Consider the following 21138-nt stretch of genomic DNA (forward strand, 5'->3'; position numbering starts at 1 on the left):
AAGATTTACAGAAGGAAATATTTACCGAAGCGAGTCAGTACAATATTGACTAGACTATCGTGCAATCCAAGAGACGGCCAGATTCGTCGTGTTTCCATCGTATATCCAAGGTGGGTCAGATCACCAGGAACAGAATCCAATTCCCCGAAGTCGACCCGGGTATTTCCCAAGGGGACTAGCCCAGCGCGCTGTCGTTCCAGGGATTGGTCTTGTCTCGCTCCATAATATCCGTTGGAGACGTGCACGTTGGATTTCGGAGTTTGGATCCAGGCCCACAGTTTGTCATTTTTTTATTTTTTAATCTTTCGCCGTCGGCTCCGGGCCCTGAAAGGTACCGGGCCCGATGGTTCGCGTCGGATCTGGGACTGTGACCTCGGTTTCTCTTTCTCGGTGGGCTGCCCCGCTAAGCTTTGGCTGTTATTTGGTGTGTCTATGCGTTGCTGTGGTTCATGTTGAATTTGGGACGGACTCGTAGATCGTCGATGATTCAGTGTGGACGTCCCTGGCAGTACCAGGCAGATACCGGTATGGACATAGCCTTTATTTTTATTTTTATTTTCTTCTTCTTCCCAGGAACTACGAAAAGATACGAAAATTCTAGCGTGAAGTTTGTTGACTCGTGCATAATGTGGCTTATTCTCGGCCATGGCCGAACCCACTCTATTCTATCTGGATATAGATATAACCATCCTGTCTGACTCGCTTCAATATACGTTGACAAACAGATTTCAAAAGCTGGAGCAGTTTCCAGTAGCCGAACAAATCTAGAACTAATTCTAGTGTCTGGGCTGACAATGGTCCATGCTCAATCACCGCCAGTACGTCGGCGCATCCCCCTTTGCTCTCTGCCACGCCTGATCCAAAGCCTCCACAACCGCTGGAAGCAGGGGACCCTTTTCACGCGCTTCGACATTCTGCACCAGCTGAGCAGACAAACTAATTCCGAGGATGACGCCATCACAGTTTGCTATGGTGGGTGCCGTGGTGCCGACTTCAACAAGTGGGTTCCCGTGCTCTTTCGCCACGGCCTCAATGATGGATAGTGCTTCCATTGTAGATGGTTTGTAATGTCGAGCTGTGTATATTGCGCCCAGATTTCCCCTGTCGCTGAATTGTCCCTCGACAGACTTTTCTAGGCTGGTGTATTTCCCTGAGAAGAGGCCGCTGTGAGTGCGTTGACTTGAGTATGAGAGACTGAAACGAGGCAGGGAAGCCGTTTCGTGTAGTATGCAGTATTCAAACTAGATATACTGATGTCCAAGGAATCGCTAAATATCCAAAGAATCACTCCTCCCGCTCAAATAACGCCAAAATGTTGTCTTGACCATAAGCCATAGCAACATCCAAAGCACTAAGCCCCTTGTTATTCTCCTGTCTGGCATCGACCCCCCGTGCCAGCAGATCCTGAAACAGCCGTACAGTATCCTCATCCCATCTACGTTCGGTCTCCTCTCTGGTTGCTATTACATGCAGCAGCGTATCGCCATCATTGTTCATCGCAAAGACATCATGCGTGTCAAACATCTCTCGAACGTCCTCTTCTGCAGGGGGCTTGGAATTGCAGACTTCGTTTTCCTCCTTCAGCTCCTGCACATACGGGAAGAGAGGGGTGTTGCCCTGCTTATCTCGCGCATTACGATCGCAGCCCCTGTCAGTAAAGGTCTTATACAACGCTTTGTATTCCGCGAGATAGTCCAAGCCATCGCAACACTGCTGTTCGCGCTCGTAGGACCCCACTGGGCTAAACTGCAGCAGCGACGGGGCGAGGATATGCAGTGCGTTTTCACCACTCGGGCCTGTGAATAGCGGGTCTGCCCCGGCTGCGAGGAGAGACTTCGTCATGCGTAAGGAGACCCAGATCCTGCAATATTTCATGGCATAGTACAACGGGGTGAGTCCTGCGTTGTCCTTCGCTGAGACATGCGCGCCTTTCTCAATAAGCAATGAGAGCGTATCGCAGAGTCCAGCTTTAGCGGCCATATGCAAAGCACTTGAGCCCTCGAGACTAACTGCGTGGATGTTGGCCCCTGCATTGATCAGCTTGATGGGAACTGACTCCTTTGTTAGATAGTAGTTGGATGGCTTTTGTTGCACGCACGACGCGAGAAGAGGCGTCTGGCCGGCCGCGTTGGTCTTCTCCAAGTCAATGCCAATCTCGAGAAACGGCGACAAGGTGCCGTGGTCGTGGCAGATCTCATGAAAAACAGTGGTGCTGGTGGTGGCCGTGCCCTCGCCGGGAAGTTCAAAAAAGGGGTCAGCTCCACGTCGAAGAAGCATGGATATCAAGTCGTAGTCGTAGGAGTTCTTTCTAGCAGCGGCAAGAAGCGGCGTTTTCCGGTTGTGAAGAGTGTTCACATTAGCCCCGGCGTCGAGTATGGCCTCGCAGGCTCCGATACTCCCGCTCTGGACAGCGGCATGGATGGCTGGAATGCGGCCCATATTGATATCAGCACCGTTGTGCAGGAGCCGCTTGATCATGGGAACTCCCCAGTTATATTCTATAGCGAGCTGCAGCGCCGTCCCGTTGATGCCCACCCCATTTCCTAGGATTATCTCCAATGTGTCCTGTTGCCAGGGGCCGTGGCGGACAGAGGCGCCGCCCGACGTAAGAGCGCACTGCAGGACTGTTCGCCCGTGAGAGTCAACGGCTTCGAGGTCAGCTCCGGCTTTGCAGAGGGACTGAAGCGCCATGATATGCCACCAATGTTCTCCGCCAACGACCATGTGGACTGCGTTAAGGCCTGGCGCCCAGGCTGTCCAGGTTTCCTTGTCCATAGGGGTTCGGAAGTAGGCGTTGACATTGGCGCCGAGGTTCAACAGGAGGTCAACCATTTGGATATTCGACTGCTGTGGACAGAGGGCCGCATGGAGCAGCGGCGGGTTGATAGAATTCAAATCTTTTATATAGCGTGTCATCACCTTCATCACGGAAACCATACCCCAGAAGGCAACGTAATGGACTGGTGCCAGCCCGTCGGGCCCAGGGACAGTTGCATCTACTCCAGCGTCCAGGAGAGCCACTATCAGGGATTCGTTTCGCTCCGAGAGTGCCAAGTGGAGGACAATGTAGGGATCGCAGCTGGCGACATCGAGTTCCGCAACGATTTTATGGGCATCAAACCCTTTAAGAAAATGCCAGCGGAATGGAACGGACGTGCTCTGGCCACCGCCGTTCTCCGATGAGGACTCTAGGATAGCTGCCACGTCTCCCCGGTCCAGGTAGACAGCGAGGTCAAGGGCCGTGTACCCAGACCTATCACGCAGACTTTGATCAGCCCCCGCAGAGAGCAGCAGGCGCACAGAATCTTGAACCATCTGTACTTCCTCCACGGCGGCAACAGCAGCCCTCACGGCCTCCGGGGCCTTATGAATAGGACTATCGCGCCTTGTGTCCATCAATCGCTGAAGACCATCATCCCAAAGGCTGCCGCCGCGCTTGCAATACGGGAACCCGGCTTTCCTGCGGGCCTGTCTCACCGCGACAAGGTCGATCTGGTACTCGATCGTGGCATGCAGTGGCGTCAGTCCCTGACGGTCCTGTACGTTGACAACCGACCCGGCCTGGAGGAGATAGAAGACGCATTCAGAGCTTCCAGATGCAGCAGCGTAGTGCAATGGAGATCGGCCATTCTCGTCTCGGTGGTCGATATCCCATCCGTGGTCCGTGTACAGCTTGCACAAAAGTCCGAGGGCACTGGCCTGCCCAGCACCGGCTGCGAGATGTAATGCATTGCAGCGACTGTCTATGCGACTCTGGGGGTCTGCACCAGCCTCCACGAGCTTCAAGACATTGCGATCTGCTGCAGCTGCAGCGCAATGAATGGGCATGAACCCTTGGTTATCTCGGGCATGGAGGTCAAGGCTTATTTCAGCTTTTTGAAGCCATTCAAAGCGGCGTACAAAGTGCGCTGCAGGAAGAGAAGAGATCTTATGCAGAACCGTCCGTCCCTGGTTGTCTGCTGTGTTGGGATTCGCACCCAGTTCGAGGAGAGCCCCAGCGTTCGCCCGCAGCGACACGAAGCAGTCGTCTGTTTTAATGGCGTCGTGGAAGGCTGTGTTTCCATAGTTGTCAACGGCGTGGACATCCCCTCCAGCTTCTATAAAACGAGATATTACATTAACTACGGCTTCGCGATCTTTCCTACCGTAGTCGCTTCTGGCCAGCTCTACTTGTCCCAAGATGTGTAAACCTATCTCCGTCAACAAGCGAATCTAAAAGAATAGGGAAAAGGAGCAATATTGGCATACAGGTCTTATTCTCAAAGTCAGTCGCCGTCGGAGACGCCCCGTGCTGCAACAAGGCCGTCATAAGTTCCTGCTGGCCCTTCTCACAAGCCGCCAGCAAGACCGTTCGCCCTCTCCGATCGCGCGACTCGAGATCCAGGCCCTGGTCAAGAAAAACCTGAACGCGCTCGTATCCATCGTTGTCGACCCGCAGGTTATATAGGCAGGTCTGGCCTGCGTTGTTGCGAACTGTGGGGTCCGCCAACTGTACCCATTCTCGCAACATCGTCAAACTTTTCACGCTCTTGCTGCAAATCCAATGCAGTGCTGTATTCCCATCTGCGTCTTGCAGGTTCGTGTCAGCACCAAGCTCAATGAACATTTTTTCGACAATTGACCGGTCTCTTGTATGCGCGATCAGGGGCGTCGCGCCGTCCGACTTCCGCGCGTGGTTGATATCTGCCCCGGCGTCGATGAGGAGGCGAATCGTCTCGTCAGGCTCCTTATACGGGACTCTTTCGTGCAAAACAGTGCTTCCATCATTGTCAAGTGCCCGGGCATTGGCGCCATGCCGAAGTAGAATGGAAGCAGTGCGCACGCCGGAGTACTCAATCATGCTCCAGTAGAACAACGGCGTCTTGCCCTTGTAATCGCGCGCTTCAATGTCGCTTCCTGCCTTGATCAGAAGCTCGCCCACTCGCTCAAGTTCGTCCTTACTGGCTTTTCTCCGGCCGTACCATGACTGCTGCGCGTCTGCCCACACCTGAAGCGCCGTCCACTGACCCCTCGGTTCTAAAGTGCTGCGTTTGAACATGAAGCCTACGGAGCGAGCATGCACGTCGACACCATTCTTAAGCAGCAGGTCGACTGTTGGAGCGGAGCCACTGCACGTTGCAAGATACAGCGCCGTGTTTCCGTCGCTGTCTTTGACATTGAGATTGTCTCTGATCTCCGGGTGTTCTAGGAGAGCACGCAAGGTCTTCTCTTGGCCCTTAGCTGCAGCCCAATGCGGCAGAACGCGGCAGCGCGTCGCTCCGTCGATATACTGGAGCAGCAAAGTCACTGCCTCTGTATGCCCGCCTTCACATGCGAACTCAACCGGCGTTTTACCGGGTTTGCGCCATCGCCACCCAGTGCTAGGACCGTGGGGAGATAACGGATCAGCCCCAGCATCTAGTAATCGTTGCAAGACATCAACGTAGCCGCCGTCCGCCGCCTGATGGATGGGCGCTGAGCCGGTGTTGTCCAAGTCGGTGAAGCCTGCTTGAGCATCGAGGAGCACATCCAGTGTATCTGCGTTGCCATTCATAGCCGCGATCCAGACGGGTGTCTCGCAATCTTTATTGCAGACATTTGGGTCTTCGCCCTTTGCAATGAGATGTGCCATGTACTGTGAAAGCCCAGCATGTGCGGNCACATGGATAGGCTTGAAGTCTTCAATGATCCGCCGAGCCATCGAAGCGAACCAGAAATTCAGCCAGGCTTTGTAGGTGTCAGTACCGAGATCGAACAGACGATCGAGTTCTCGCATGAGCTCCGGATCGTCAACATCGCAGCTCTGTACATGGTCGATCAGGCCCTGAACGGCATACTGCAAGAAGGGGAACCGGACAATCACGGCATGATGTTCTTTCCGAAGGCCAGATTCGGTAAACCTGGTATACTCCCACGAGTTGAAGCAGCCGGACAGGAGATAATTGATGATAGATAAAGTCAGGGAGCGATGGGTGGCAGTTGGTTCGAACGCCGGAAACCATGGATTCGAGTTGGATTCTGTTGCACTTGGCCGGTGGCTGTCGAGCAGGAATTCCGTGAAGGAGTGGTGGATTATCTGGACAGTCTCATTCTCGAGGATTTCCAGCAAGGGCCCACAGGCTGTCCGGACCATCGACTTCGCGTCTTGGTCGTTCCTGAGACCGGCCTGATCAGGTGTAGAGAGTACGAGGGTCGCGAGCTCAGTTACTCGCAGTGGCCGAGTGGAATGTGTGACCCAGGAGAGTAGCCAGGACTGGAAGGGCAGACCGGCACCGGACCGTGTCGCGTGCTCATGCAGAAGATTTACGTACATTTCCTCGAGGGACTCGGGCAGTCCCTGGAGATGCCGGTCTACGGGTGTTGCAGACTGTTCCATAAACTGGTCGAGCATGAGCCGGGCGTAGAGGAAGAGTCCCTCTGCTTTTTGGCAGATAGTCTCTTTAATTCGTACCTGCTGCTCCTCTGTCAAAGGACGCTGTTCTTGCTGGACGAGCCGCTGCTCGATATACGTCCCGATATCACTCTCAACAGCGCGTTTCGTCAGCCGAATGAGGCCAAATGGGGGACCCCTCAGACCGTCCACCAGGTGCGGGACAGGCCGGCTGGTTATAATGAGCTTGGTCGACTTGGGGCCCATCTGTGCGAGCTCCGAAAGGAGAGGGAGGAAATCATTCTGTTCAACGGCAAGCTCGTCCAAGGCGTCAAAAACAACATATGCGCGAGGAAGAGTCGACAGAGCGAACAGAAACGCCTGCCAGAGTTCCTGAGAAGGCGTACACTCACTGCTCGACCTCTGCTTCCGCAAATCGTTAAACCGCACTTGGAGAGGGATACTATGGTCCAGCAGCTGGTAAAGGCAGTCCTGGACGAGGTTGTGGGGGTTGCTGTTGGACTTGATGATGCGACGGGCGAAGAAGAAGACCACGGGCGCCGTTTCTTCCTCTTTCAATCTTTGGATAAGCCGCGCTGCGACGACTGATTTCCCGCTGCCTGGGATGCCCTGGATCCAGAGGGCCCCGGTCGTGGTCTCGGTCGAGTCGTGCCATTTCTGGTACGCTTCAGACTGGACAAGCCAGTCGCCGGTCCCTGGGGCATGGGCTTTCAGATGTTTGCGATATTCGCTGCCGTCGGAGTCGAACTCGGTGGGCGACAGCCACGACCGAATGGCAGCGATGTCTTCGGGAGTGACGGTGACCTCCTTCTCTTTGGGTGCGTCCCCCTTGCTCAGGCTGGAGTTGGTTAGCGGCTGAACAGGATCAGGGGAGGGGTCCAACTCATTGGGCGTCTCAACAATGACAAAATCGTCGTGATTCATTGTCTGGTGGATGATGGAAGAGAGACGGTGTTCTTCCGCAGCGGCTTTGGCTGTTTGTCTTTTGGACCCCACGATGACTCAGTCCGAATTTAGGCAGCCTTCAACGGTGAATCAGCCTAATTCAGCCAGGCATCTATTATAGCGGTCACTTGGCTGCGGAAGAGACCGTCGGAAGAATGCTATCATACCTGTCTAGGCATGGATATGCACCTTGATCCTCTTCCCTGTTTATGTACGAAATAGGCCTATATCTTTGGTGACTATTTATCTCGGGTAAATTTATATATAGAGATATAATAGTTTTCCTATTACTATAACTAAAGTAGTAAATTAACTGCCCTGGAGATACTGTGGTTATAGAATATTATACTTATAAGGTATTAGTTTACGATTTTATACTACTATTCTCATATTCCAATCAATCCTGCTATATATTGATATAGTACCTTCTATCTCTCTAATTATGGCCTGATTTCCCCAAGCTAACCCTAATATCGACACGAGCCTTTGACCAAGCTCTTGGGTCCCCGCAATCTCGTCTCGAGTTTTTGATCGTCCGACTCCACTGCCTGTGGGGGTGCTGTACCTCGGATTGGACATGCACGAGTAAGCCTCTAAATGGGACATACACCACTGCTGTGTAGACCACCCCGTATCACTTGCAGAACAATGCCCCGTCTATCCTTTCTGATTGGCAATCCATGCCTGGTCATTTCCGCTTTCTCTGGGCCACTTGATACTCCATCGCGAGAGACCCTTCCGTGGGCAGATCTAGCAATTTCCGCAACCCACCCCCCCCCTCCACGGGGATGGACGATATCTCTATGGTACTTCCACCGGCAATCCATTCCCCTGGATAGCAGATACAAACTGGGAGCTCTTCCAAGGGCTCAAAAAAGCGGATGCGGACTTGTATCTCGCCGATCGAGCTGCCAAGGGCTTCGCTGTTAACCAGGATGTGCTCTTGTCCAAGTACAACGTGACCACCATTCCCAACTTCTACGGTGACTTGGCGATTGACAACAATGACCCGACGCAGCCAAATGAGAATTATTTCGGCTTTGTTGACTGGGTTACTGCTCGAGCAGTAGAGTACGGGATTCTGATCTGCTTCGTGTCGGTATGGGGTCGGTATGTCAGCGGCGGGTAGTATGGGACAATCGGCCCGCGACTGTTCAATGAGAGTAATGCTGAATACTTTGGGAGGTATCTGGGAAAGAGATACCCCGGTATACCCAAGATGCTCGGCGGCGATACGAATGGGTTCTGGGCCAACAATGTTCCTCAGGCTTGTGGTATCACCTATGGTGGTCTTCCCGTGCAGCAAAGCTATGAGAATATCTCGCTTGTTGCGAGCCCGGAGCATTGGCAGCAGCCTCAGCTTGGGCTGCCAGAGAATGCGAGTGCTATTGGCCTGGTGCTAAACAGGTAGGTACGTAGGGAAGCTTTTTGAGTCGATGTCCAGGGAGGAGTTCAATGGGTTGAGGCCCGCGGGGGAGTATATCCGTTCACCGGGGAGAAGGGAGGATATTTTGTCATACGAGTCGAATCGGTATATCGCTGGCAAATTACCAAGGGGTACTACTGGGCGTTTGCTGGGTACGGGGATACTTTTAATGCTGATTTCCAAAGTGTCTCGCAGGATTGGGGTTTTAAGGCCGACGAGCCCCAGGCGGAGTGGTCTGACCCTCGAACATCCTGTACCCATAGGGTGAGCCTCAAGATACTAGGCAGTGCAAAAGAGGAGGCGACATTCACGCCGCCTAATAGTGGTAGAGTAGACCATGATCGGGTGCTGGGTATCAAGAAGATTTATAGTAGTTGTTGATTCCCGTCAGTCAATCTGCCTCCTGGTCGATAGGAGATATTTTGGTTTTTAGCCATTTCAAAATTATACTATTAAATGCATAATAATACAGTCAGACACTTGTCGTATAACTTTGCGAGACTGGCAAAATTGACACCTTGGCCCAACCTGCAGGACTTTTATATACAATAATCCATGTAACTCCTCAAGCCGGATATATGGGTGTCACCGTTCAGCGGGCGGCGTGGGCAACTCGCTAGGAGCCTGGTTGTCCGAAGGGAGCTCATGATGACCCCATTGCTTATTTTCACCAGGGAAGGGACCGACCGTCGTGATTGTCGGTGGTGCTGCTTGCAACAGCTTCCTCCGCTGACTCCTCTCGTATAAGGCCCATGCAATGGATACCATGGCAATCACCCCCAGTGGTACCCCAACCCCTGCACCGATCGCAACATCGTGGTTGGATGAGCCAGCATCCTGCGTGTGTTCTTCTTCGGTATCTGGGGAGTCTGTGGTCGTGTTTGTGCAGCTGCTGGTGCTGTTGACCTCGGACGCCTTCACGTAGCCCTCCAATAGCGCAGCCCCCGGCATGAACACCCCGGATTCGATTGTAAAGGGCTCGCCTGAATCACATGCTGGGAACTCTTCGTCGGGCCTGTTGACAATGGAGTTGCAACAGTACAGAATATCACTCTCGGTCACATTGTATAGCACGATCGCAACTCCGCTGTCCCTCTGTGTATCCGCTGGAGGATATTAGCCGTTGTCAAGGGCTCGGGATCGGCGATCGGGAGACCTACTGCAATGCTGGGTGCATTTTCCATTATCGAACCTGGCAGATGTGCAGCTGCCACGCGAAAGACCAAAGGGCTGTTCCTGGGACAGACAGAGGCCATTGTCCAGGCAAATCGATCCTCTACCACAGCACGCACTGTCCTCACCAGGTTCACATTGGACGTCATCTGGCGCCGGCTTTGAATTTGGATAGTAGCAGTCTGCAGTGGACAGGCTGACAAGCAGCGCAGTGCAAAACAACTGGACCAGTCGGACTCGAAAAGGCGCGCTGCGTGGCATTTTCGAGGTGCGACGGGAGGAAAGCTAGAGCCTCAAGAGGACAACAAGAGGGTGGAAGACACCGACGAGAAAAAGGGACAAGAGCCTCTCGCCCAGCCTCGCCTGGTCAACGACGATTAGGGGCTCTCTGATGAACCCGATGAACTCAGCCCCATGCTCATTTTATTTTAACCGGGGTGGTCCAAAAAATGGGCTGATGATTGGGTATGAGGCCTTGGCCCATGCACGCTTGAACCCTCCACAACAAACTAAATCAGAGCTATCTTCGCCCGGCTCTTGGCTCATATTCGCTACGAGCCGACGACAGCTGCAATCATGGCGAGTTGTGCACAAACCCATCCAGGTGCCTGCCTGGCTTATCTTGTTCAATGACCTTCTCTGCTCTCAAGCTTTCTTGTCCCGATTTCTGCCAGCCATGCCGTGCGCCATGGCTGATGAGCTGGCAGTGCTATTATAAGCACTATCGCCGGGCAGGATGGGCTAATGCAAGCTTCGCATTGGCTTGTTTATGCTCAAGTTGGTCCACTGCGCCACGTTCACAGGCCTGATTTGGCCCCTTCGGGCATCTCGCATGCATCCCTCGTGAAGCCTGTGAAGCCTTGTCCAGTGAATTCATGTAGTCCCGTAGACGTGATTCCAGGATGGGAAGACGCAGTGCTTTATCAAGTGAATGCCGATGTCATGATTGGAGGCCGCTGCCATAAGAGCCTCTATTAACCATATCGATGACGACGCCGTCACCCCGCCTTGCCATGATTTTTCAAGATGAGAAACCCAGATCTCGATAGATGATGATCCACTGGCTATACAACTCACAATGTACTATGGAGCATGGCTTTTTTACGCCGATACCTCTGGTTGTGGTCGCTGCTTCTGACAGTTTTCTTCCTTCTCATTCTACGGTCTCTTTCTTCTGTCCGTACCCGGTGGCCTTCTATCAAGGTCTTAAATCCAAGCGGCTACCTGCAATGCACGAGGGAGTGGAGTCCAGATGATGACACTGCTCCATTTGCTCATGAACCGATAGGAACAGGAACACTCCGCGATGTCAGGTATGTAGCTGTCGGACCCTCTGTTATGTCTTTTTTTGATTTGATATAGGGAAGAGCAGTTTTACCAGGGAGGAGTCTCTACTATCAAATTATTAAACGGATCGTCTCCTACTCTCCCGGCAATCTATGACCCTTATCCAGATTATACTGGGACAGGTGGGAAATTCCACGCCTGCCATGGACCACGAGGAACCGTCCTAAACCGCCAGGATCCCAAAGACATGGTTCTGGCTTATCCTGGTCTGCAGGAGGGTACGTCTGCTATCCCCAAATTGTGAACTGCCTAACAAAGTGGTTTGTCTGTACTAGGTTTTCCGTTCCCAAAGTACGGTTCGTATGACGCTCTCAAACTGGACGGCTGCAGCTGTACAACTCGCAGTTCTCGCTTTGGGGCCTATGGTTACACGGAGTCGGGCCCTAACATCTCTAGTCTAAATACTGCGGACCAGATTTGGGAAAATGTCAACTGGAAATCGCTCCAGGCACAGTGCCTTGAGCGGAACAGTGACAGGTATAAGACGCAAGACAGGGGTTGGGATGGCCTCCTGCCGTTGCAATATGAAGCAATCCAACGCAACCAGAAGCGCGACTCACCAGGATTCCATCCAAGATCGGCAGTGGTGCTTCGAGCATGGCATGATATGCAATGGACTGAAAATTTGAAACATCACATTCGATCGTTGATAATGGAGCTTTCCCTGCACTCCGGTGCGGAATATGAGGTGTTCCTCTTGACCCATGTCAAGGACAACGATATACCGCTCTATGGCCCCGATGAGGAGGAAAATATCCAAGACCTAAAGGACCGGTATATCCCCCGCGAGTTCTGGGGTATAACGATATTTTTCAATGAGCAGATGCTGGAGTCATGGTATCCCAAGGTCGACGAGCATAAGTATTAGCCCTAACCATTTAAGATCTTCCTAGTACTAATGTATTAGACCCCTGCACCAGCACCTGCAGCCACTGCAGATATTCTCCGTTATATTCCCCGAATTCGACTACTACTGGCAATTGGAGATGGACGCTCGTTTCACTGGCCATATGTACCACTTCCTTCAGCGGGCAAGCGACTTTGCAAAACAACAGCCCAGAAAATACCTATGGGAGCGGAATGCATACTTTTATATACCCGGTGCGCACGGCAGCTGGACAGATTTCGTCACAGAAGTCGACGAATCAATGGAAAGCGAAGAGAGTATTTGGGGTCCTGCTGCTCCGGAATCTCTACCATGGCTGGATCCCGTTGGGCCCGAGCCTCCTGTGGACCATCCCCATGACGATGACTACGAATGGGGGACTGGCGAAGAGGCAGATCTGATTACTTTCCTCCCGATATTCGACCCATCCGGTACGACCTGGGTGTTCTCGGCCATGGTCTGGAACCTCCCCGAGGATATACCGCGACGTGCATCTCCGGTTACCATGGGTCGATTCTCTCGTCTCCTACTGCGCTCTATCCACGATGCACAGGTGGATGAAGGGGTCGCACTGGTGTCGGAGATGACGGCCTCATCATTTGCATTATGGCATGGTCTAAAAGCCGTCCACGTCCCGCATCCATTATATGCAGACGGCAAATGGACGCCAAAAGAACTAGCGAGGATCCTTAATAAAGGTTCGCCGGAGAGAATGAATGGTGGTTCAGATAGTCCCTGGAACTGGGACCATGAGTTCGACCATATCCTGTATCGGATGACTTATATGTTCACTGCTCAGACCCCGGAGGACCTCTACCGCAGATGGCTGGGCTATAAGGCAGATCCCAATCAATACACCGACGGCAGTTATCACCAAGACCCGCAAGGACGGAACTGGTTTGATAGTGGTGATTTACGCGAGGATTTATATGGTCCGCTTTGCTTCCCTTCTATGCTTCTGCATCCTGTGAAGAACACTGCCCTTAGAAAGGGAAGTGACATGGCTGTTCCCGTGTGAGCTGTTGCTGTAGTAGCATAGACCTTCAATATTACACTCATCTCGCCATAATATGATCTCCCCACAGACCTGCCTAATACGTCTCGNTACCAACGTCTCCAGGCTACATAGCATAATACCATGCTAGTGGCGAGAACCAACCGTTGATAAAGAAAGTGATTGATGGGGGTACATTGTCATGCTCTCTTTATGGCGTCTGGTGTGCAATAATATAAAAAGTTTCTTTTAGTTCTGGCTAATAAGACCCGAGAACGGTGTTATGTTCAGTTATGCTCAGCAGCCCTAGCTTCTAGTAGACCTGGGTATATAGCAGCCCTCAATCGTATACGAGTTGGAAACTGTTGTAGGAACTTACACAAAGCTCACGCCCAGCCAGTCGTATCGACCGCTACTATCTTCCCACCCTCGACTACAGTCCCATTGATAGGAAACACCATGCCCCCGGAAGTCGCAATATAAAGAGTCTTGGTGTCCCCCGGCAAGGTCCCAAAAGCAGGTGCAACAGACCCTGCCAGCGTCATCTGGTCAGGCTCACCAGCCACATACGTGACCGTGCCATTGGGCGAGATAGCCGCAAGCCGATTATCCGCATCGGTGGCAGCCCAGATGGTGTCATCGTCTTCGTCGGCACTGAAACAGAAGGTATCTAGGTAGATTGCACGGAGGGCGGCGACCAGCTCGCTTTTGGCCCCCGGCGCGGCATACCCATCAGGCGTGATCGCCATCCGATAAATGGACGCCAGATAGCTGTTCGACCAGTAGAGGTAGCCCTTGCGGATCTGGACGCCGTTGATGCCGAACTGCGTCGCCCCCCACACGGGACCGACCATGTCGCTGTCCTGCAGGCCGAGCTCGTACTCCCGGGTGAGGGTGTCGACCCGCCAGACCACGCCGGCCGTGGAGTCGCTCACAAGCACCGTGCTGGGGGCGTCCGGGAGAGGCCTGATTCCGACCAGGAGGCCGCCGTCGGGGATGCTCACCAGCTCCTGGATGGAGGGCTTGCCGCCCTTGCCGTCGAGGGTTGGGTGGAGGTCAAGCTCCCACACGCCAAAGGTGCCGTTGATGCCGACCCCGAGGCTGCTCTGGTTGCCGCCCAGGAAGGCCAGGACGTTCGGGCGGGTCTCGACGATGGCGGTGGTCGCGTTGATCTCGTCAAAGGTGTGGATAAGCGTCATGACGGGGTGGTCTGCGTTGGGAGCGGAGATGGAGTAGATCGAGGCATTGGGCCAGACGGTGGTCACGTAGATGTCACCATTGGGTCGGATGAAGATGTTGTTAAGATATGTCGGAAGAGAGAACTGGTAGACTGTTCGGAGTGGGAGTGGAAGCGATACAGCTCGTACAGTCGTTGCAAGTAGTGTTACGGCGATTATCGCTAGGCTGAAGAGCCCAGCGTGTCTAGTTGTCTTCATAGCAACGTATCAGTCTTGTACCTGGTATATACAGTCAACAAAGAGAAGACACGCAAATTGGAGAGACATTAAGGCCTGGATAACTTATCTCCAGAAACCCTTGCTCTATGGTTTCGCCGACTATGGACGGCCGTATTCTCCGAATGTTCCTTTCGGGATGCGCCGAACTATACAATTCTCCGAAGGTCACTGAACCCTGTCAATCGATAATTACCATGCATTATGCCGAAGAATTAATTCGCTCCGAGTCCATTGGATCTTAGTGGGATTATAGAAATTTGCCCACCAGGGGCGTACATAACTCACCCCGGCGCACTGAACCTGGACGTTGACAATTCCATGTATATTGCCTTGAAACTGCCAGGGTCCGGTGGTTTCTTCTATGCGACATGAAGACCTCATTACTTTCTCTCCTGGCCCTCGTGGCCAGGTCAGTTGCTACTCCAGCTCCCCGAGCTAATGTGAGGGACATTTCGATACAGCATTCGGCTGGGACGAAGCCCTGCAAAAACACCCCTACTTCGCGCCATTGCTGGGGAAAGTATAACATCGACACAAACTACTACACCACAACGCCCGACTCAGGCCGGACCATCGAATACTGGCTGTCAGTTGAGGAGGGTACCTGCAACCAAGATGGATATGTTCGTCCATGCATGACGTTCAATGGAACGATGCCAGGACCTCCGATTATCGCCAACTGGGGCGACAAGCTCGTCGTTCATGTTGCCAACAATATGAAGACGAATGGTACCGCCGTCCACTGGCATGGAGCCCGACTACACCATAGCAACGAGTGGGATGGAGTTCCCGGAGTCACTCAGTGCCCCATTGCACCGGGGGAGTCGCTCACCTACAAATTCCGAGTGACCCAGTACGGCACATCCTGGTACCATAGCCACTTCTCGCTGCAGAGTACAGAAGGTCTGTTTGGCTCATTGATCTTCAACGGCCCGGCCACTGCAAACTATGACGAAGACCTCGGTCCCATCTTCCTGCAGGACTGGTCGCATATCCCGACTTTTACGGCCTGGGAGGCGAAGCAGAAGTGGGGGATTACGCACTCGCAAACGACCACACTAATCAACGGGATCAATACATTCAACTGCTCAGCATCATTGGACCCGAATTGCGTGGGCGGCGGGAAGAAGTTCGAGGCGGTCTTCAAGCCTGGCAAAAAATACCGCCTGCGTCTGATCAACGTCGCAATGGATAGCCAGTGGCGCTTCAGCATCGATGGCCATAAGCTCCAAGTGATCGCGAACGATTTTGTACCGATTGAGCCCTACGAGACTGACAGTGTCCTCATCAACGTGGGCCAGCGGTACGACGTGATCGTGGAAGCCAATGCGACGCCAGGAGACTACTGGCTGCGTGGTGGATGGGTGAAGTCATGTCAGGGCGTGGCCAACGAGCACCCTGATTCCGCCACGGGCATTATTCGATATGACCACTCTAGTATCAGCGACCCAACAAGCACGACCACCATTGAGGCACCGAAGTCGTGTGATGACGAGCCCCAAAAGAACCTCGTCCCTCACTTGAAACTGGACGTGGGAACCATTGCCGACACAACAGTTGAGGATATCAACGTGCGACTGACCAACGCGGCGGTGTTTCAGTGGACCGTCAACTCCAGCAGTCTCGTCCTCGACTGGAACGAGCCCACTCTCAAGCGTGTCTTTGACAACGCATCGATCTTTCCCACCCCATACAATGTTGTAGAGGTTGATGTAAGCACTCCATCTGCTTGGTATTATGTCCTGTTCCTAATCCCATCCCAGAAGAAGAATCCTCACGGAGACGAATGGGCAGTCCTTGTGATTGAGAACAAGGCGGCCGCGTTCTTTGGAGGGTATGTTCCTCATCTTTGTGGCAGGCGCTTCGATTCTCTAACGTCGTCCTAGTATTGCGCACCCTATCCACTTCCATGGGCATGACGTTTGGATCGTGGCTCAGGAAAAGACACCGTGGGACGGGACAACAGCGTCGTTCCAGACTATCAACCCACCGCGCAGAGACACTGCTATGCTCCCCCCACATGGCTACCTGGCCCTCGCGTTCCAGCTCGACAATCCGGGGGCTTGGCTCGTTCATTGCCACATCCCCTGGCACGCTAGCATGGGCCTAGCCCTTGAGTTTGTTGAGAGTCAGGGTTCAATCTCGATCAAAAAGGCTCACCGGAAGGCTTTCGACGAAACATGCAAGAAATGGTCGCAGTGGTCGGAGGGTGCGCCGTACCCTCAGGATGACTCTGGAATCTGATATCCGTCTGGCCCAACCTCAGATCCCTTTTTGTATGAGGAGATTCTGTAGATTCGGCCATGCAGGGAATCTATTGTATCTATATATTTGGCATACAGGCACAATCTCACCAAAATTTGGGTTACATGGGGAAGTTAGGAAATGAAAACTCTCAAGACCCCTGCGGTCGGGAAGTTCCTTCCCTATGCTATCAATCCTGCTTCTACCAGGGAGTATTGGTCCTTCTAGAAAGCAAATATGCAAAAGAGAGTGAAGGTGGCTTTTATACACACATAGCCTTCCCAGAAAGCAAGATACAGAGATTGTATATATTTTGTTATTGCAACAGGATACATCTCATGTCTGTAGTTCCCCTCCACTACTGGGGTAAAGGAACACTCCAGCATTCCACCGTGGCTACTGTCCTCTCTTCATTGACATTCGGTTGTCCAAGCACATACATCTTCTGGAGATCCGCGTACTTGCCCCCGACCTGAATGATAAGCCGTGTGTTCTGGGTTGCGGAAGACCCAATGCCATCTTCCTCGATGTAGAACGGCGACCCATCGCTTGCATGTCCGTACGCATACACCCACGGCAGCTGCGATGTTGTGCCGTTTTCTTTGATCAGAATTGGAGCGGCCAGCCCACCCTCGATGGTGGCACTGAATCCGGGGCCGTAAATTGTACCACCAGTGATGGGTTCGACAACGCGGGTGCCGCCCCCGAGCAAAGGGATGGGAGCGAGAGCCCCGCCTAGGTTGACTGTGGCACTGAAGAGGTATGTAGAGACAAGAGGTCCGACTTGTGGAGAAGAGGTTGAACCGGACATTGTCATTGCGTGAGAGGGCTTGGCGTCGTCGGAGGATGGGTGGTTGGAGTGGAAGGTGGGAAGATGGGAATTATCCGAATGAACAAGGAAAAGCCGGTACGAATGATGTACATTAAATATTCCCATACATGGGGTTCATCCTGGTCTCTTTACTATTCTAGATGGGCAGCGTCCGATTCCGAAGTATCCTCTTATGCCTCCGATTACCCGATTCGGAACGAAAGTCGCCGAATACTCACCTCCGTCTCCTTTCTATTTCGATATGGAAATCCTCACCCCGAAATACAAGCATTGACAATCAAGATCTCACTTTCAACTCAAAATGCCCCCAAAATCGCGGCTGCCTGGCCTCCGCCACGTTCGGGCGATAGGATCCTCTTCTTCTATAAGAGCTCCGATATCCCGAATCCTTTCTCTTCATAGTGCCACATCTGGGCCCGGACCCTTGCCAAAACTCCCTTCGCCTCATCAGATACCACTCTGTCAAACCGCCGCCATGTCTACTATGCCGGCAAGTCACGGCCACAGCGAGGCCTGTTGTAACATCCCGCCTGTGGTCTCCACGGGATACGTACCAAAAGGATCGTATGAGGCGCTCGGCGGAATGAAGACGTGTAAGTAATATCGCGTCATGCGTCAAAGAATAAACCTGATTGGGGGACTTTTGCTCGTCTAGATACCACTGGCCCAGAGGATGCGACCAAAGGCATCATCGCCGTGTTTGACATTTTCGGATACTTCCCTCAGACCCTACAAGGAGCCGATATCCTCGCCGTCGGCGACAAGCACCAGAAGTACAAGGTGTTTCTCCCGGATTGGTTCGATGGGCAACCATGTCCGCCTGAATGGTATGTATATGTTGACCTCCGGACCACGCAATAACCACTAACAGAAGAGAATAGGTACCCCCCGGATACCGAACAGAAGCAAAAGGACCTAGGCGAGTGGTTTGGCAGAAACATGCCTCAAGGTCCTGCGGCGAAGCTGCCGGACTACGTCGCTGCGTTGCAAGCCGCATACCCATCGATCACCTCGTGGGGGCTTATCGGGGTGAGTCCGTCGTCTCCCGGTGATTAAAATCTATTTTGGATGCACTGACTTGGTACCGACAGTACTGCTGGGGAGGAAAAGTCGCGGAGCTGGTGACGTCGAGCAGTTCGAATCCGTTCAAAATCGCTGCTGCCGTCCATCCTGCCATGGTCGATCCCTCTGGCGCGGAGAGAATCTCAGTTCCGTACATCATGCTTGCGGCAGGGGAGGACCCGAAGGAGGCGGTTCAAGTCTTCGAAAGCAAGCTTACTGTCCCTCACCATGTCGAGATCTTTGACGATCAGGTCCATGGCTGGATGGCTGCACGGGCTGACCTGTCGGATTCTCGTGTGCGGGAGGAATACACCCGGGGTTATAAGACTGTGCTTGAATTTTTCGGGAAGCACTGGTTGTAGAGAAGAAATGATGTTAGATAATGGATTGAGTTATTCTGTAGACCAAATGGTGCCTGACTAGAGCTAGAATCCGAATGACCACCTTGACGTCTGTCGTAGATAAATACCTGTCACACCCTCCATTGGGGCGGAACGCTACCTAGAGATCTATATCGTCGAGTCTGGGTGCTGTCAACCCACCTAGTAGAATACTTCTTTATTCCTAAGAGCGATACCATCCGTCTCAAGGGTGGTTGATTCATTGTCAACCAACTTTATATCATTCACAGTTACTCGGACACCAACACGGACAGATAGGTCACAGTCCACCCAGCTTTGACTTCAACATCAACCAAATATAGGCCAATCCTGTCTTGCAAACCGCCCACCCAAACCCAAGCCCCGTCAGCCCAATCATCCGGTTCAGCAACAAAAGCCTCTTGGCATACAGGATAGCTTCACGATCCCTCTGCTCTTGGGTGATTTCGCCGCTCCAGACTCTGTCCATTTGCAGGCAGTGTCTGGCGGCTTGTTCGGAAGCCTTTCCCAGGTGGGACCTAAATCCTGCAAAGGCATCGCCAACAAGGACGAGACGGCCATCATAGAAGGTGGGGGCCGTTGCCTCGATCTCGCCTACCTTCGTGACAAATGGTTGAGGTGTAAGGCTGACTACCTCGGCCAGTGGCGATGTCATCTGTGGCAGATAGCGCTCAACCTGCTTTGCCCAGACCGCTGGGTTGACGAGACCCTGCGGGACGGTGTTTTTATGATGTTTGCCGTTGATGTCTGTGAAGACGGCTGTCATTTCGGGAGACCCAGTCGGTACAACGTAGTACCAGACCCAGTTTATGAGGCGCTTTCCGGGCTCTACATTGCCGCCTTCGGTTGGGATGATATAACTGGGCTTGTTAGCACACTGAGTCAGGGAAAGGGAGTCTAAGGTGGAGAAACCAGTTACCTGATAAAGTACGTGCCCTTGAGTAGGGTGAAGTTCAGTCTGTTTGTAAAATATTCCACCGTCTCTTGCGACAACAGACGTTCAGGAACCGTCCCACGCCAGGCAATATACCCAGCATAGTCCTCCCTCGTTGGCACCTGCAAGATCTTGCGGACAGTCGAGTGCACACCGTCTGCGGCAATGACCATTTCCGCGCTGACGCTGCCTTCCTCCCCGCTGACCACGTCGAGGTAATGCACTTGCACGATCCCCTTTTCCCGGTCATAGTGTAGCCCCGTTGCTCGCTTTCCGGGCATATACTCCACTTTGCCGTCTGTTGGTTTGGGAACCGGTGGCTCAGGCACCGCATCCGACTTCATGCCGTCAAAATTCGCCCGCAGGATGAGGTAGAGACATCCCCAGTTACTCATATTGTGGTTCCATACAGTGTTGACCACTCGGAGCCGCTTGCGCCACGCTGCGCTGAGGAACCGGGTTGGGATGGCAGCTGGCCGGCCCGTGGCATCGTACTTTTTGAGGAGGGCCACGACGCTGGGTCCAATCGAGACTCCGGACTCGTGGCTGTGTCTGTCCTTGGAGGGATCCTGCTCCATCACAATCACATCGCAGCCTTTACGCTTGAGTTGCAGGCCTTGCAGGAGGCCTGATACGGAACCACCGATCTGGAGAAATATCGGTTATCAGGGGAGTTTATCACCCAGATCGACAGAAATACATACTATTATAGCCGATTTTGGGGGAGCCATAGTTTGCTGGCTGACGGATATTGTCTATGGCGTGGGAAGAGCAAGTTAGATAGTATGCAAATGCCACGGTGGGCATAAAACTCTATATATCAAACAGCCCGATTAAAAGTATGAGAAATCAGTTGACGAAAGAAGACTGACTGGGTTCACATGGCTGATCTACCCAGCGCGCTGTGGCTATAGTGGAATTCCCCTTTGAGCTGGCTCCTCGTCATCTTAGGTCCGACAAGACATCCATTCGTAATGTTTAGATTCGGCGTAATAAGCTGGAGCCTTTACCCCGTGGCGTAAAGGATCAATCGGAAAAAACGCCTAAATAAGGCTGCCGAATTGGAAGAGGAATTCCACCGACTCGGA

The 21138-nt window shown here is 52.9% G+C and overlaps 9 protein-coding genes across 9 annotated transcripts; 4 read left to right on the forward strand and 5 right to left on the reverse strand.

Moving 5' to 3' along the window:
* Nucleotides 1-1284: 1284 nt before the first annotated feature.
* Nucleotides 1285-7294, reverse strand: ASPSYDRAFT_33360 (uncharacterized protein; the record flags this gene model as incomplete). Its single annotated transcript, XM_040845074.1, has 2 exons — nucleotides 1285-4190; nucleotides 4249-7294. The coding sequence occupies 2 exons, from the start codon at nucleotides 7292-7294 to the stop codon at nucleotides 1285-1287; spliced, it is 5952 nt and encodes a 1983-aa protein (XP_040701040.1).
* A 669-nt stretch (nucleotides 7295-7963) lies between these two features.
* On the forward strand, nucleotides 7964-9122 carry ASPSYDRAFT_33361 (uncharacterized protein; the record flags this gene model as incomplete). Its single annotated transcript, XM_040845075.1, has 4 exons — nucleotides 7964-8002; nucleotides 8070-8425; nucleotides 8501-8722; nucleotides 8927-9122. The coding sequence occupies 4 exons, from the start codon at nucleotides 7964-7966 to the stop codon at nucleotides 9120-9122; spliced, it is 813 nt and encodes a 270-aa protein (XP_040701041.1).
* A 204-nt stretch (nucleotides 9123-9326) lies between these two features.
* Nucleotides 9327-10175, reverse strand: ASPSYDRAFT_155717 (uncharacterized protein; the record flags this gene model as incomplete). Its single annotated transcript, XM_040842487.1, has 2 exons — nucleotides 9327-9847; nucleotides 9902-10175. 2 exons carry the CDS (start codon nucleotides 10173-10175, stop codon nucleotides 9327-9329), a joined length of 795 nt encoding a protein of 264 aa, XP_040701042.1.
* Nucleotides 10176-11006: 831 nt separating this feature from the next.
* ASPSYDRAFT_91520 (DUF3405 domain-containing protein) lies at nucleotides 11007-13165 on the forward strand (the record flags this gene model as incomplete). The annotated part of the gene is made up of 4 exons (XM_040852499.1): nucleotides 11007-11227; nucleotides 11277-11479; nucleotides 11537-12122; nucleotides 12169-13165. 4 exons carry the CDS (start codon nucleotides 11007-11009, stop codon nucleotides 13163-13165), a joined length of 2007 nt encoding a protein of 668 aa, XP_040701043.1.
* A 362-nt stretch (nucleotides 13166-13527) lies between these two features.
* On the reverse strand, nucleotides 13528-14577 carry ASPSYDRAFT_33364 (uncharacterized protein; the record flags this gene model as incomplete). Its single annotated transcript, XM_040845076.1, has 1 exon — nucleotides 13528-14577. The coding sequence occupies one exon, from the start codon at nucleotides 14575-14577 to the stop codon at nucleotides 13528-13530; it is 1050 nt and encodes a 349-aa protein (XP_040701044.1).
* A 389-nt stretch (nucleotides 14578-14966) lies between these two features.
* ASPSYDRAFT_91522 (uncharacterized protein) lies at nucleotides 14967-16842 on the forward strand (the record flags this gene model as incomplete). Its single annotated transcript, XM_040852500.1, has 3 exons — nucleotides 14967-16310; nucleotides 16362-16432; nucleotides 16485-16842. 3 exons carry the CDS (start codon nucleotides 14967-14969, stop codon nucleotides 16840-16842), a joined length of 1773 nt encoding a protein of 590 aa, XP_040701045.1.
* A 358-nt stretch (nucleotides 16843-17200) lies between these two features.
* On the reverse strand, nucleotides 17201-17653 carry ASPSYDRAFT_33366 (uncharacterized protein; the record flags this gene model as incomplete). The annotated part of the gene is made up of 1 exon (XM_040845077.1): nucleotides 17201-17653. The coding sequence occupies one exon, from the start codon at nucleotides 17651-17653 to the stop codon at nucleotides 17201-17203; it is 453 nt and encodes a 150-aa protein (XP_040701046.1).
* Nucleotides 17654-18149: 496 nt separating this feature from the next.
* ASPSYDRAFT_1181458 (dienelactone hydrolase family protein) lies at nucleotides 18150-19299 on the forward strand (the record flags this gene model as incomplete). Its single annotated transcript, XM_040840372.1, has 4 exons — nucleotides 18150-18267; nucleotides 18330-18501; nucleotides 18556-18703; nucleotides 18766-19299. The coding sequence occupies 4 exons, from the start codon at nucleotides 18150-18152 to the stop codon at nucleotides 19096-19098; spliced, it is 771 nt and encodes a 256-aa protein (XP_040701047.1). The 3' UTR covers nucleotides 19099-19299.
* Nucleotides 19300-19396: 97 nt separating this feature from the next.
* ASPSYDRAFT_206434 (uncharacterized protein) lies at nucleotides 19397-20830 on the reverse strand (the record flags this gene model as incomplete). The annotated part of the gene is made up of 2 exons (XM_040843904.1): nucleotides 20036-20830; nucleotides 19397-19976 (listed from the first exon to the last, which is right to left on the reverse strand). Exons 1-2 carry the CDS (start codon nucleotides 20626-20628, stop codon nucleotides 19397-19399), a joined length of 1173 nt encoding a protein of 390 aa, XP_040701048.1. The 5' UTR covers nucleotides 20629-20830.
* Nucleotides 20831-21138: the final 308 nt, after the last annotated feature.

This window comes from Aspergillus sydowii (assembly GCF_001890705.1).
Source record: "Aspergillus sydowii CBS 593.65 unplaced genomic scaffold ASPSYscaffold_8, whole genome shotgun sequence".
NCBI lineage: Eukaryota > Fungi > Ascomycota > Eurotiomycetes > Eurotiales > Aspergillaceae > Aspergillus > Aspergillus sydowii.